Genomic DNA, 13442 nt, shown 5'->3' with positions numbered 1-13442 from the left:
TTACGGACGAGAGGAAAGAACAGTTGAGTGGGTGCTGGCATGGCATCAGAGAACAGTGGTAGACTGGATGTTCTGACTGGGATTCCTAGAGAGCAAATTAAGACAGACACATACACAAAGAAAAGTTACACTCTGCATTATCTCACAAGCTTTGCTTTATAGAAAATATTTTCTAAGACAATTTACATAAAATCCCTATGTGAGGTTAAATTCTACAGGGTGTTTTATGATAATTAAAATTTTCAACCATTCACGAAGCCAGGAATGAACTACAGTTACATTTCTGTTTTCTCTTTCCTTTGTATTCCTATGTGCAGTACAAACTGTTCAGCATACACATCTATCTGGCTGGAGAACACAGAGCAGGAAGTTATGTAACACCGTACCGCAGCAGTCTACCTGCCCAATCACCATTCTCCCTCTTTATGCTTTTGTAAAGGGGCCTTAGATCTCCCATTTGCACAGTTATGAAGATCTTCTCCTTGACCTGTGGTCAGTTGTTGGCTTTCGACCACACATGGTATCATCAAAAGCACTGATATAGCCTCAACAAAGGCATCTTTATATATTACTGGTAAATTATGTGAATAGACCACTGTATTAACACAAACTTTATTTTAGCTTCTATACAACATTTTCCACATAGTAAAATTGAAACAGAAATTCTACCACTTCTGAACCTCAGTGGATGGATGTTCTTGTAAAGCTTCCTTCTCTATACCACTGTGCCAGCTTACCAGCTAAAGGAGGAGAGGTCTGCTCTTCACCAAATGATCCTGGGAAACACAATTCATCTCTCTGGGACATTGCCCACCAAACTTAAGTGAATATTTGGAAGCAGACGCTCTAAGGCCTCTTTAGAATTCATGTTTTTTATGTTTGAGGTACTGAGGCTTTGAAATCAAATATAGGGTTTACTGATTCATTGCTGAATTTTGCTGCGCCATTTGTGAAAAAAAAAAATACAAGTATTCTTATAGCTATATACCTGATTTTGGAAACAAAGTGATTCCTGTTTCACATGTTAACTAATCGGCTAACGTTTCCCATGCCTAGATGTCATAAAGCAGGCTTCAGAAATATTATCTAGTAAGGATCTACTAGAGATCCCTATTCATTCCTTGGAAAATGTTTTCTCTTTTGGTTAAAAATAGGTATCTATTTGTTATAGGAAAACAACAAAGAACCATAAATTAAGCCCAAGGTCTAGATTATAATAGTATAGTATTATAAATATCCTCAAAACAGTATTTTATAATAAGCATTAATCTAGATAAGTGAACACATATCTCTATTTCAAATAATGTATACAAGGAAAAAAATCTTCAGTAACACATTTTCTCTGAATTCCTAAGATATTGTCTCATGCAATCATTTAAATTACAAGAAACAGACTTTAGAACTGTTTTAAATAAACAAAAACAGGAAAATGAAACAAATCTTATCAACTATTTTTTTTCAAATCTGAATCTACTAAGGAAAGAATTTTAAGTATCTTAGTGTTAGTTATATATTAAACAATTTTCATATACTTTTTGGTAAGTAATTTGGGTAGTAAAAAAGAGAAAATGAGGGAAGAGAGAAAATCAAACACTGAAAATTCACAGATTTGTGTATGCTTTTGCAGAGAGCACCACATACACAAGCTGGACAGGATGCCTTTTGTAAGTAATAAAGTACTGGACGACCCAAGAGAAGACTTCTTTCTAAAGACACAAGTACAAAATGGACAGGACTAGAATTTTTGGAGTTAGATTCCATAAATAAGGCTTCTGAAATGGAAAAAAAAAAATTAACAACAAAAATTTACCAGTGCTAACCACCTAAATAACAACAGTTCAATTGAATATCTGAAAGTCATCCAAAGGTTAAGGAAACATGTCTGAGCCAGGAGATATGTACAGATATGCCACATCACACTAGCTTGTGCGTATAAACCCATACCCTTTTCATGCATGTATGCACAAAAAGCTGTTTTTATCCTGCAAATATTATCATTAAAAATTAAAATATAAGTGCAATTTTAATGGAACTAAGTTTTCTTCAGACATCTTTAAGTCTGTAATACTATAAAACTTTTAAACCATTAAAAAACATCTATTCAAGGCATAACAAGCCTAGAAAACCTTACCTTTCCTTAAGTTCCTGTGCTTTGTTAGTTTTTCTGCTTTTAAAATCAATTAGAAATGAATGAAATCTGGTAACAAAAGAGCTTCCTGCAGCAGATGCTCTGAATATTTAAATTCAAACCCTACATCTTTTTTCTTCACAGCAAAAGTATTTGAGATTTAAAGAAAAATAGCAGAGTGCACATGATTTTTTTCAATTATTTTCTTTTCAGCTATTCAGATCTTAGCATATGGACTGCATTCCAATTCTTCAGCTTTTAACATGCTTTTAAAAGGCATAATCTTAGGGAAGCTAAGTTCATGAAAGCCTGCTCTGTCGTTAATAAGCATTCTACCAGGTCAGTATATAGTATCGCAATCAGGCCAGAGACAGCTGCAAGTCAATACACTAGTGAATGCTTTGACATGATGCATAATGAAGATGAAAACTCTTCATATCCTTCCAAACATCCTGTAATTTAACAAACCCCTCTGTGCTGATAAACTTGCTAAATTAACAAAATTAATTGCCTCCTGATTAGGCAATAAGAATTTCAAAGTAGTTGTTGGTTAACTTGAGCCACCTCACTTTCTTTTTATTTTATTTTTAAAGTTCATACACCATCATGGTCCACACTTGGCAACATTGTATGAAGCATCGCAGTCTTGGGCAGATTGACTGAGACTGCCAATGACTAATAAAAAGATGCGCTGTAACCAGAAACAGCCCCATCCATTGTTTCTGATGTGCTGGGCAAAGCCTGTGTCAAGATATTATTCCACTTCATCAACAAATCCATGGACCAAATCAATTAGAAAAATGCTACTGGTGCGCCTACTCTGGAGCTTCTCGGTCTTGCAAAGATTCTAACGCAACTGAAAATAAATACTACACTAGTCATTACATGTATCAGAACCTCCGTTTATGTAATCTGATTGCATTAAACACCCTGCATAAAGATTTGTAATTTTTCAGCATTTTCTGGAAACGACTAGCCATTTCACAGCTCGAGCTCAGTATCTACAAGAATGAAGAAACCATTATCCTTAAAACACAAAGCACCAAACTAGCACTTGTTTGATCAGTTTCGCACTTAAAAAAAAAAAAATCTGATCCAGAGAGCCTTTGTCTCCTTTTCCTTATCTCACCCTTTAATTCCATAGGACCTCTAGAGCCATCCATTCATACACAAATCAGTCACCGTCCTTCCCTGGGTACCCAACACAGGTAGTTTTATGAATACCTACCAATTCGTCTGGGCCCGGGACACACACACATTCTCCTGTCATCACAACACGGAGCCGACAACATCCACAACCCGCGCGGACAGCAGCAGCGACAGCAGCAGCGGCCCATTGAAAGCAAGGCAGAGATGCTCATTAGAGGAGGAGGCGGCGGCGGGGAGGCGGGAACGGAGGAGGGGCGAGGTCGCCCAGCAGCCCAGTGAATGGGCTGGGAGGGGAGGAGAGAATGGAGGGGGGGAGAAAGGGGAGGGGAGAAGAAGAAACCAAACAAACCCACCCGGCCAGCGAGGCGGCATCCCAGCCCCGGGCGCGGGACTTCGGGAGCCCAGACGGGAGCCGCGCGGCCGCTCCATGCAGCCGGCGCAGCGAGCCCACAAGCACTCAGCATCTTCAGGCCCGCCCGGCCCCACGCGGCGCCCGCTTCCGCAGACCTCCAGGCACGACCCGCCGCGGGCAGTCGGCTCGGCCACGAGGGGCCCGAGCGTGTCCGCGGGGAGCCGAGGCAGACACGCCCGGGCCACGGCGGGAGGCCCCCGGGACCCGCGGCGGCTCGTCGCGACCGGGGCTCTGCGCGCACCCGGCCGGCCCTCCGCCCGCGGCCGCTCCCCACGCGCGCCCTCCACTTCCCCGCCCTGACGCCCCCTCGCCGCTCGGCAGCGGCGGACGAGGATACGAACCGGGCCCAGTGGAGCACCCGCCGCTGTCTGCCCCGGGTGGCGGCCGCACCCCTCCGTGCGCGTCCTCTCCCTCAGCACCACGCAGCACCCCGGCGCGCCGCAGCTCCGTCCAGGCCAGCCCACTCCGCGCCCCTGCCTCGCCCCCCACGGTGCGCTCGTGAGCCTTTCGCCTTCCGATTGGCTGCGCGGTGGCGAGTGGGCGGGACCCTGAGGGGCGGGGGGCGGAAGAGGGCACGCTCCCCGCCAGTTTTGTGACGTCACAGAGGTCAGACGTTTCCCTTCCATTTGGCGCGGCTTGCCTATTGGTTCCACGCGTGCGCGCGCCCCGTGACCACGCCCTGTGGCTGGTGAAGGTGGGTTGGCGGCAGCCGCAGGGTGGATGGCTTTGGTTGGGGTTGCCATTGGGCTCACTGATGAGGAAGCATCTGGGCGGGATCCGGCATCTCTGTGCGCGCGGCGCCTCGGAGATAGTTGCTTCCCGGCGGGCGAGCTTCCGTGAATACCTGGTACCCCTGCGGGCCCCGCAGGCTGCGCTGGGCTGGCCTGAGGGCAGGCCAAGCCTCTTCCGCACCGGGCTACCCCCGGGGTAGACCGCGGGAACAGCAAAAGTGAGACGTGGCGGAGCATCTCGGATGTGTCTCGCTTCATTCATTCAAGACCAAGTTGCTGATTTTAGGGTTATTAGGTCGGCTGGTGTAGTCTGTTATTTTTTATGTCCCAGAGCTAGGACGCTGTTGTAAACAAAAGCAAAAGGAAGTTCGATGAAGGAATTCTTACCTTTGCAGAGAAGGAGTGTGTGCTCAAATCAGCATTCCCTCCTTGGCCCCTGACTCATTCAGGGTTATAAATCTAAAATGCAGCTAGTGAAAGTGGAAAGAGCACTGGACTTGGAGTCAGAAGAGCCTTTTCGAGTTATTCCCAGTCACAAAAATCCATCTTCCTCTCATGAGACTCAGTTTGCCTATCTGTGGGGTGAGGTTAGGCTTAGGACTGCCTTACGACTGACTATATGTGCTAAAGACACTAAGGGTTCTTTCTGCCGCTTGCCGCCTTCCGCAATTGTCTCTTTATGGGATAATGCCTTCCTCACTTACATCCACATAGATGCTGTCTTCATGGTATGAACGTTTCGTGGGAGAAGCTGTGCTTCTGCCCAGTGTTAATGAGTTTACATTGATTTATTCCGCACACCTTATTAACTAATAAAGTTTACAAAGTAATGTGGACTAGATAGATGAACTCCCAAGTTTACTGTGAAATTTTATTAATCCTGAAGTATTTAAAATTTTATGTAATAAAGGAAAAGCTTTACATGACCAAACCTGTAATTCGTAATTCCCCAAATCTTGCTAGCTGCCTCTTTTTCTAAACTGGAGAATTTGCTCATCCTCAGGAGAGGCTTATGGGCAGAGATGATGGGTGAGGGGAAGAATATAGATTCTACAGGAACCTTTCCCCAACCAAGAACAAGCTAAGGTCCCCATCAATCCCCTGCCTTCCCCTCTTTGAGACAGAGATGCAGTTACCCTCCTCTAACAACAATCTAATTTAGACATTTCTATTTAGATATATTCCCACATATCCTGATCCAAGGGTTCAGTTTGGTGTGGACTTGTTTTTGTGCGTGCACAGTAAAGCAAGACTGTGAATCCTCAAAGTTTTAGGGAGACTGCCTTATTCCTATCTTTGCCTGTGCATACTTGGGTGTGCCTCTAAGTAAAATCAGGTACATTATAGGAAAGAAAGCACACAGCTGAAAAAAATGAATGCAGGCCCTAATCAACCAAGCAAAATAGAAGTTCTCAGTATATCTCTTATCAATCAAATGAATTTCCCTGAACTCTAGGAAAGGAAACCCCCGAGCAGTAATTTCATCCCTTCAGTAGTCTCGTGTAGCCTACTGTCAACCTATATTTTTTTCTAGTCTGTTATTCATTTCAATAAAGTTATCGCGTGATTTTTGCAAGTCTGTGTGAGGCCTGATTTTCCGTTTTCTGGAGTAAGAGGCCACCTGGAAACACCTGACTGCTGACTTATTTACAATAAGGATTATAAATAATGAGATTCCAGAATTCATGCCTCAACAGCAAATGACCTTGAATGTTGTTACAGTAGTCAGATTTCCTCATAACAATACTATCCGTGCCACCTATGGTTCTCTTTTCAAATTGATTTTTGTATCTGCATGGGAAATTCCAACTTGTTTTACTATATCCAACCTTTTAGTTTTATTCCCGGATGGTATTGATTTCTCCATCTTATTCTAGCTTCTGGATGACCTGGCTATATTTGAAAATAATGCTGGTTCTCAAAAAAAAAAAAAAAAAAAAAAAAAAAAAAAAAAGTTACTTGCCACGACTAAATATAGTCAAAAGAATTTGTCATCAAGATTGAATGCCAAGATATTTCTGGAATTGGGATGAAGCCTCCTCAGAGTGATGACTTTGAGATAATCTCGGTTAGAGGTGTAAGTTCTATTCTCTAGTTACATGATTGAGTGACGTGCATATTGTGACATGCCAGCCTACAGTGCTTCCAACTCCTGTGTCCTGGATGAGGTTCACTGCCTTGATTCTCTTCTGGCCTGGCCTTCCTTTTTTTCTGGATGGAATCCACCCAACTGGACTTACTTCAGTGGTGCTGTTATTATGTGGCCAGGGCCAGGACAGATCTGTGGGTTTTCCATTGTAACTTGACTGTTTGAGCCACCAGAATACCTGTTGGTATTTCAATATTGAAAGGTGTTGAGAAGTAGCATGAAAACAACCTAGGATTATTGTAGAGAAAGAACAGGCAGAGAGAAAGCAGGGTCTTTGAAAAATTAACCGTGTCTATCATACACTGCCTTTAAGATACTAACACAGAGATAAGTGACCAGTAACATTTAAGGTGTTCTCTTGGCACACAGAGATGACACAATAGCCTCAGAGATCCCAGCCAAGAAGCTTAAAATAGACCTACATAGGAATGTAACATGTCAGCCTGATGGTTACTGTTTGCCTTTTGCCAAAATCAGTTAGAAAGAAGAGAGGCTGGTTCTCCATATTCCTTCTGACTCTCTACAGTTCTTCTGGGAAATCAGCAAGTAATTAGTAACTAAACAATCAGTGCTGGCTTTCTTGGTGTTAAGTCGAGTCTTGAAATTAATGGTACTTGGAGTATGTCTTCATCACTGTTCTATTGCTCTGAAGAGACACCATGACTGAAGCAAGTTACATAGAAGAAAGCATTCAATTGGGGGCTTGCTTCCAGTTTCAGAGGGTCAGTCCATTATCATGTCAGGGAGCATGGTGGCATACAGGCAGGGTTGGTGCTAGAGACACTACATCCTGATCCCAGGCAGCAGGCACCGAGACTGGGTGGGCCTGGCCTAAGTTTCTGCAACCTCAAAGTCCACCCCAGGGTACACACCTCCTTCAACAAGGACAGCATACCTCCTACTCCTTCAAAGCAGCTCACTCACTGGAGACTAAGCATGTAAATACATGATCCTATGGGGCCATTCTCACTCAAAGTACCATATCCCACTTCCTGAACCCCATAGGCTTGTAGCCATATCATTAGTGCAAAGTACATCTAGTCCAACTTCAGAAGACCTTAGTCTTTAAGTATCAACAAGTTTTAAGTTTAAAAGTCCAAATTTTCTTCTGTAAGTTAAGACAATCTCTTAACTGTAACCCCATATAAAATAAATATAAAATAAATGATAAAAAAGCAGATCACATACTTCTAACATACACTGGCACAGAATATACACTACCATTCCAAAAAGGAGGAAAGGGCCCATAGTGAGGGACTACTGGACCAAAGCAAGACCTAAAACCTAGCAGGGCAAACTCCAAAGACTGTATCTCCATGCCAACGTCTCTTCAGATCTACAACTCCCTTCAGCTATGCTGACTGAAACACACTTCCCTCTTTGGGGCTGGTCCCACACCCTGTCAGCAGCTCTTCTTGACAGTTATCCTACAACACTGGCGTATTCAGCATCTTGGGGTCTTCACAATCCAGGCTTCACCTTCACAGCTTCACACAATGGCCTCTCTGTACCTTCATGCAGAGACTGCTTTTCCAAATGCCTGGCCCATTTGGCTTCCATTAACCTCATGAAGATTCCGCAACCCCTTTACTTCTGTATCCTGGACTCTTAAGCCAGAACCAACTGGCTGAAGGGCCACGTTTTTCTGCTAGCTACTTGAACTGTGTCTTAGTCACTAGGGCTAAGGCTAGAGGTAGAACCAGTGCCCCTGATTATATTACATTTTCAGTTGTTGGTGGTGGTCTTTTCTCACTGAGCTTCCCTTTAATGCCTTCTGGTAAGTTGGGAGCTTATCTGGGTGGAGTTTTGCCCTGGGATCACTCACCACTCTATTGCATTTACTGTTGGGTTCCCTTTAAACATTTTATCTCCATGAGCACAAGATGTGGCTTCAATATCACCTTTCCTGCTGTTTTTTTTCTTTTCTCCTTGCCCTACTTTCTCCTTTTCATTGTAGATCTGTACCAGAGTGTTTACTAATAGCCATGTGACACAGTCAATACTAGGCTATCACTTGAAATCTCCTCTGCCAGTACCATTAATCCAAAACTCTACAATTTAGCCTCTGGCATATATTTTTGGATAAAGGCAAAAAGCTGCCATATTCTTTATGAAAATATCACAAGAATGGTCTCGAGACCACTTAACTAGCATTCTTCCCCTTTGAAACCTCTTTGAGCTGGGCCCACATGGCTCTGAGTACCACTTCCAAGCTCCTAGTAGGATGGCCCAGTAAGCCCTGATTCAAGTATTCAATTACTTTTCTAGCTCAAAGTCCCAATGTGTTTCTGTTTCTTCAATAAATACCATGATCAGCTTTGGCACAGCAATGTACCATGCCCTGGTACCAACTTCTTCCTTAGCCAAGAGCTTAGCATCCTGATCCATGGGCGATAGGACAGAGAGACACTGGGCTTGGCATGTTCCTTCCAAGCTGTTCTCCGACTGGAGACGAAGAGTGCAAATATATGAGACTATGGGGACCATTTCTTTTTTTTCTTTTTCTTTTTTTTTTAACTTTTATTGATTTAAGTTTTATTGTATTGTGATGAGAAAAGATACATGGTTTCAATTTATCTGAATTTGTTTAAAATTTAAATTTAGATTAAAATTTAATTTAAAAACATTTTAAGTAAATAGGATTACATCACATTCTTCTTTCCCTTTTGTAGCCCAACTCCTCCCAGAGACACTCCCCTTCAATACCTGCAATATCTTTTGTTTTTTTATTTTGTCATATTCTTTAAAATTTATAAAATATTGTAACAATAAAATGAGTAGTATAAAAGTTGTTTGATATAAAACAATCAATTGAACAGTGTTATGTAGATGCTTGTCTACAGCAATACTGAAAATGCATATGTTTTTCTCAATATAAATTTTAAATAACTCCAAACTTATTAGCTGTATATTTTAAAATAAAACATCACTACTAGTTTTTTTTTAAAGGAACATAAATAGATAAAGTCTTTTTGTTTGTTTGTTTTCTTTTTATTGGAGCTTAAAATCTTGGCTCTTACTATGGTACAAGCCCAAAATAAGAACAATTTTAGACATTGGATTTCATTGTAATAAGGCTTCAACATAATAATAATATGATAATGTAATAAGGCCTTCAATGACCCTCACATCACCAAAGGACTTTACCTCCATAGTTGCTAAGCTAATGGAGTTGATAGTTCTGCAGTGCCAAGGAATGAATTGTATGCATGAGTTTTGGATACAGATTTTCTGCTATGGTCAAAGCTATTTGACTTGAGTGAGTGACTTTATTCTCAGCCCACAGAGAACAGGTTATAGTCATTTAAGAAATGATGTATGTATTAAGATGGTCTATCCATAAAGTCATTCACCAACTGTTTCAATGAACAATGGTTCTGCTTGAAGGGTGGCACAGACATTAGGTAAGGGTAAGAATCTGGTTCATTGGCTGTGATAATTTTGAAAAACATTCATCTCATAGAAAGAGTAACTTATGAAGTCCTCTTCTTCAAATTTGATACAATAGTTACAAACGTCAAGCAAAGCATTTAGTCTCCTTCTTTGTTGTTCTCTTACAAGCCACCTCCCTAATTGTCTACATTTCTTTTGGCTGTATAAATAATTTTGAAATATGTAAGCTGTTCTGAAAACCATAGTGTAAAAACATCAAATAAACAATCCTACTAATAGAGAGGCTGAGATAGGAGAAGCATGGTTTCAAGACCATTATGTGGTACACAGCAAGACACTGTCAGGTACAAACAAGCAGAAAGTATATATGGATTGTACAATATTGGACTTATTTCTCCAATTACCAAATTAGAGAGACCACCGGATCAACCAACAAATTTCAACACCAGCCAACAAATTTCAAATTCCTCATACTTCTGAATTTTAATTGAATAGGATATGTTTGTAATATTAATTTTCATATTAAGAGATATTAAAAAAGTAATTATTACTTCCTGTTATTTTTGTTGTTAGAAGTGGAATTATGTTTGTGTGAGTGTGTTGAAAGATTACTTTCTTGCTTCTTCTAGAGTGTAGTTTTGCTCCTTATGTTGATATTTTCCATCTATAATCCTTTGTAGGGCTGGATTTGTGGAAAGATATTGTGTAAATTTGGTTTTGTCATGGAATATCTTGTTTTCTTCATCTATGGTAATTGAGAGTTTTGCTGGGTATAATAGCCTGGGCTGGCATTTATATGACATCTGCCCAGGATCTTCTAGCTTTCATAGTCTCTGGTGAGAAGTCTGGTATAATTCTTATAGGTCTGCCTTTATATGTTACGTGATCTTTTTCCCTTACTGCTTTTAAAATGCTTTCTTTGTTTAGTGCATTTGGTGTTTTGATTATTATGTGAAAGGAAGAATTTCTTTTCTGGTTCAATCTATTTGGAGTTCTGTAGGCTTCTTGTATGTTCATGGGTATCTCTTTCTTTAGGATAGGGAAATTTTCTTCTATAATTTTGTTGAAGCTATTTACTGGCCCTTTAAGTTGGGAATCTTCACTCTCTAGGGTGAATACCTAGTATCCCTAGGTTTGGTCTTCTCAATATGTCCTGGATTTCCTGGATGTTTTAGGTTAGGAGCTTTTTGCTTTTTGCATTTTCTTTGACTGTTGTGTCAATGTTTTCTAGGGTATCTTCTGCCTCTGAGAGTCTCCTGTCTCTTGTATTCTGTTGGTGATGCTTGCATTTGTGACTCCTGATCTCTTTCCTAAGTTTTTTAAGTCCAGGGTTGTCTGCCTTTGTAATTTCTTTATTGTTTCTATTTCCATTTTTAGCTCCTGGATGGTTTTATTCATTTCCTACACCTGTTTGATTGTGTTTTCCTGTAGTTTTTTAAGGGATTTTTGTGTTTCCTCTTGAAGGGCTTCTAGCTGTTTACCTGTGTTCTCCTGTATTTCTTTAAGGGAGTTATTTATGCCCTTTTTAAAGTCCTGTATCATCATCATGAGGAGTGATTTTTGATCTGAATCTCGCTTTTCCAGTGTGATGACATGTCCAGGACATATTATGGTGGGGGAATTGGGTTCTGATGATGCCAAATAACCTTGGTTTCTGTTGCTTATTTTTTTATGCTTGCCTCCTGCCATCTGTTTATCTCTGATGCTACCTGCCCTGGCTAAATCTGACTGGAGCCTGTCCTTCCTGTGATCCTGGTTGTGTCAGAACTACTCAGAGTCAAGTTGCCTCTGTGATCCTGTGATTCTGGGATTCTGGGATCCTGGAATCCTGGGATCCTGGGCCTGTTAGAGCACCTGGGAGTAAAGCTTCCTCTTGGTATTATGGGACTTGCTGCAGGGTTTGCGCTCAAGGTCTGCCTAGGACACCGGCCCAGACAGACCCAGAAGGAACCCGTGCCACTGGGCTGGCAAAGTTCCTGTGTGCCTGGGTCCTGCTGGTTTCAGGTATTCCTGGTGTTGGCACAGATGTTGTGTCCTCCTCACCTCTGATCCTATGATCTTGGGACCATTTCTTTTGTTTGTTTGTTTTGTTTTTGTTTTTGTTTTTTTCAAGGCAGGGTTTCTCTGTATAGCCCTGGCTGTCCTGGCACTCACTCTGTAGACCAGACCTCGAACTCAGAAATCTGCCTGCCTCTGCCTCCCAAGTTCTGGGATTAAAGGTATGTACCACCACCACCGCCCGGCGACCATTTCTATTGAAACCACCAGAAAGTGATACGGTGAGATTAACAAATCACGTTCTGGACAGAAACAAGAATGGAGACTGAAGCTTATCTCATCCAGGCTATTCTGGGTGCTTTTGTGTTTTCTCATTTCATGTTTGAAAAAAGAATCTCTTCTTTTCAATCAGATTTCAAGAGGCAATGCAGTGATCAAGGAGAAAGATAAAATGGGGGCAGAGGTCTCCTTGCTAGTGGGAAGGCAGTTTTCTTGGCACTCATTGGGTTTTCTGGGCTATAACCACACTGTAAGGCAAGAAGCATCTCCGTGAGGTAGCCTGAGGCCTACAGATAAGCTGTCATTTTCCAAAGGCACCTGAGCAGTCACCGACTCTTCCTTATCTTTGTGTTCAGTGAATGCACCAGGCAGGACACCTTTATCCTGACTTTTAAGAGAAGCTTTTCTTTTCAAACATCAAACAACAAAAATGTGTAAAGGCTCCCCTTCGGCTGTAGGATATCTATTGAGCTTGCTTACATGGGTCTGGGTAGAACATTTTTGTTCCTTATATATCAGCCTCTTTATTGAGCTGCATACAGTATGGTAGATGGCTTTTCCCGGAGTGATCTAAGAAAAAGATCCAAACAGAAGGTTCAGCATGGACCTGCAATCTTAGAAGTGACATGCAACCATCAGGGAGATAGTCTTTGGGAAGAGTTCCATAAAGATGTGAATTCTAGCCCCAAAGACCATGTAGGGCCATCTAGCAGCCACGCAGGGATACTGAGGTGCATCTTGTGCCATGCTGCCTTCATAAGGGCATTAGATGTAAACATCCTTGAGTTCAGCACCTACTGCTGCTTCCAGTTCCTTTATCTTACAGACTAGGAGAATGAACATCAGCCAATGTGATGATCTGCTTTCAGTCTTCCTTCAATACCCCTTCCAGTTGCCAGGGCTGCCACAGTTTCACCCATAAAACAGTGTACCTCACAACTTTAATCTCTAAGTGAATGCAAACCTTACCTCTAAGCCAAAACTAAACGTCTGAACTTTCAACAGGCCACTAAGGAGGTAAGGTAACAAACAGAGCACAATATGTTACCTTCTCTTCAATGGATTATAATTTTAGTTCCTTACACTTTTAATGTCATAGATAATGTACAAGGAATTAAACAATTTTAATGTTTTTACTCCTTATAAGAAGAAATTTGTCAATGTATTGAGAATGCCGTAAGTACATTTTTTTTTTTTTTTTTT

The 13442-nt window shown here is 41.6% G+C and overlaps 1 protein-coding gene and 1 long non-coding RNA gene across 7 annotated transcripts in view; one reads left to right on the top strand and one right to left on the bottom strand.

The window, feature by feature from the left end:
- The window catches only part of Pdp1 (pyruvate dehyrogenase phosphatase catalytic subunit 1), a 6285-nt gene extending 2048 nt beyond the window's left edge, over positions 1–4237 (bottom strand). The window contains exons 1-3 of one of the 6 annotated variants that reach the window (XR_004117754.1): positions 4031–4104; positions 3357–3391; positions 1–85 (exon numbers count right to left, since the gene is read on the bottom strand). Coding sequence is in view for 4 of the 6 variants with exons in the window: in XM_031366592.1 (XP_031222452.1) it covers positions 68–85; positions 3357–3489 (151 nt within the window). In the remaining 2 variants the exon portion in view is untranslated. Of the gene's footprint in view, positions 86–3356; positions 3586–3630; positions 3964–4030 lie in introns of those variants that run through there. The other 5 variants (XM_031366593.1, XM_031366594.1, XM_031366595.1 and 2 more) reach the window with 5 other exon arrangements.
- A 5-nt stretch (positions 4238–4242) lies between these two features.
- LOC116088070 overlaps positions 4243–13442 on the top strand; it is a 19173-nt gene continuing 9973 nt past the window's right edge. The window contains exon 1 of the long non-coding RNA XR_004117756.1: positions 4243–4383. This is a non-coding gene — a long non-coding RNA (uncharacterized LOC116088070). The remainder of the gene's footprint in view (positions 4384–13442) is intronic.

Source organism: Mastomys coucha, unplaced genomic scaffold, assembly GCF_008632895.1.
Source record: "Mastomys coucha isolate ucsf_1 unplaced genomic scaffold, UCSF_Mcou_1 pScaffold14, whole genome shotgun sequence".
In the NCBI taxonomy this organism is placed as follows: domain Eukaryota; kingdom Metazoa; phylum Chordata; class Mammalia; order Rodentia; family Muridae; genus Mastomys; species Mastomys coucha.
Note: the sequence above shows the minus strand (reverse complement) of the source record. Positions and strands in the feature narration are given on the sequence as shown.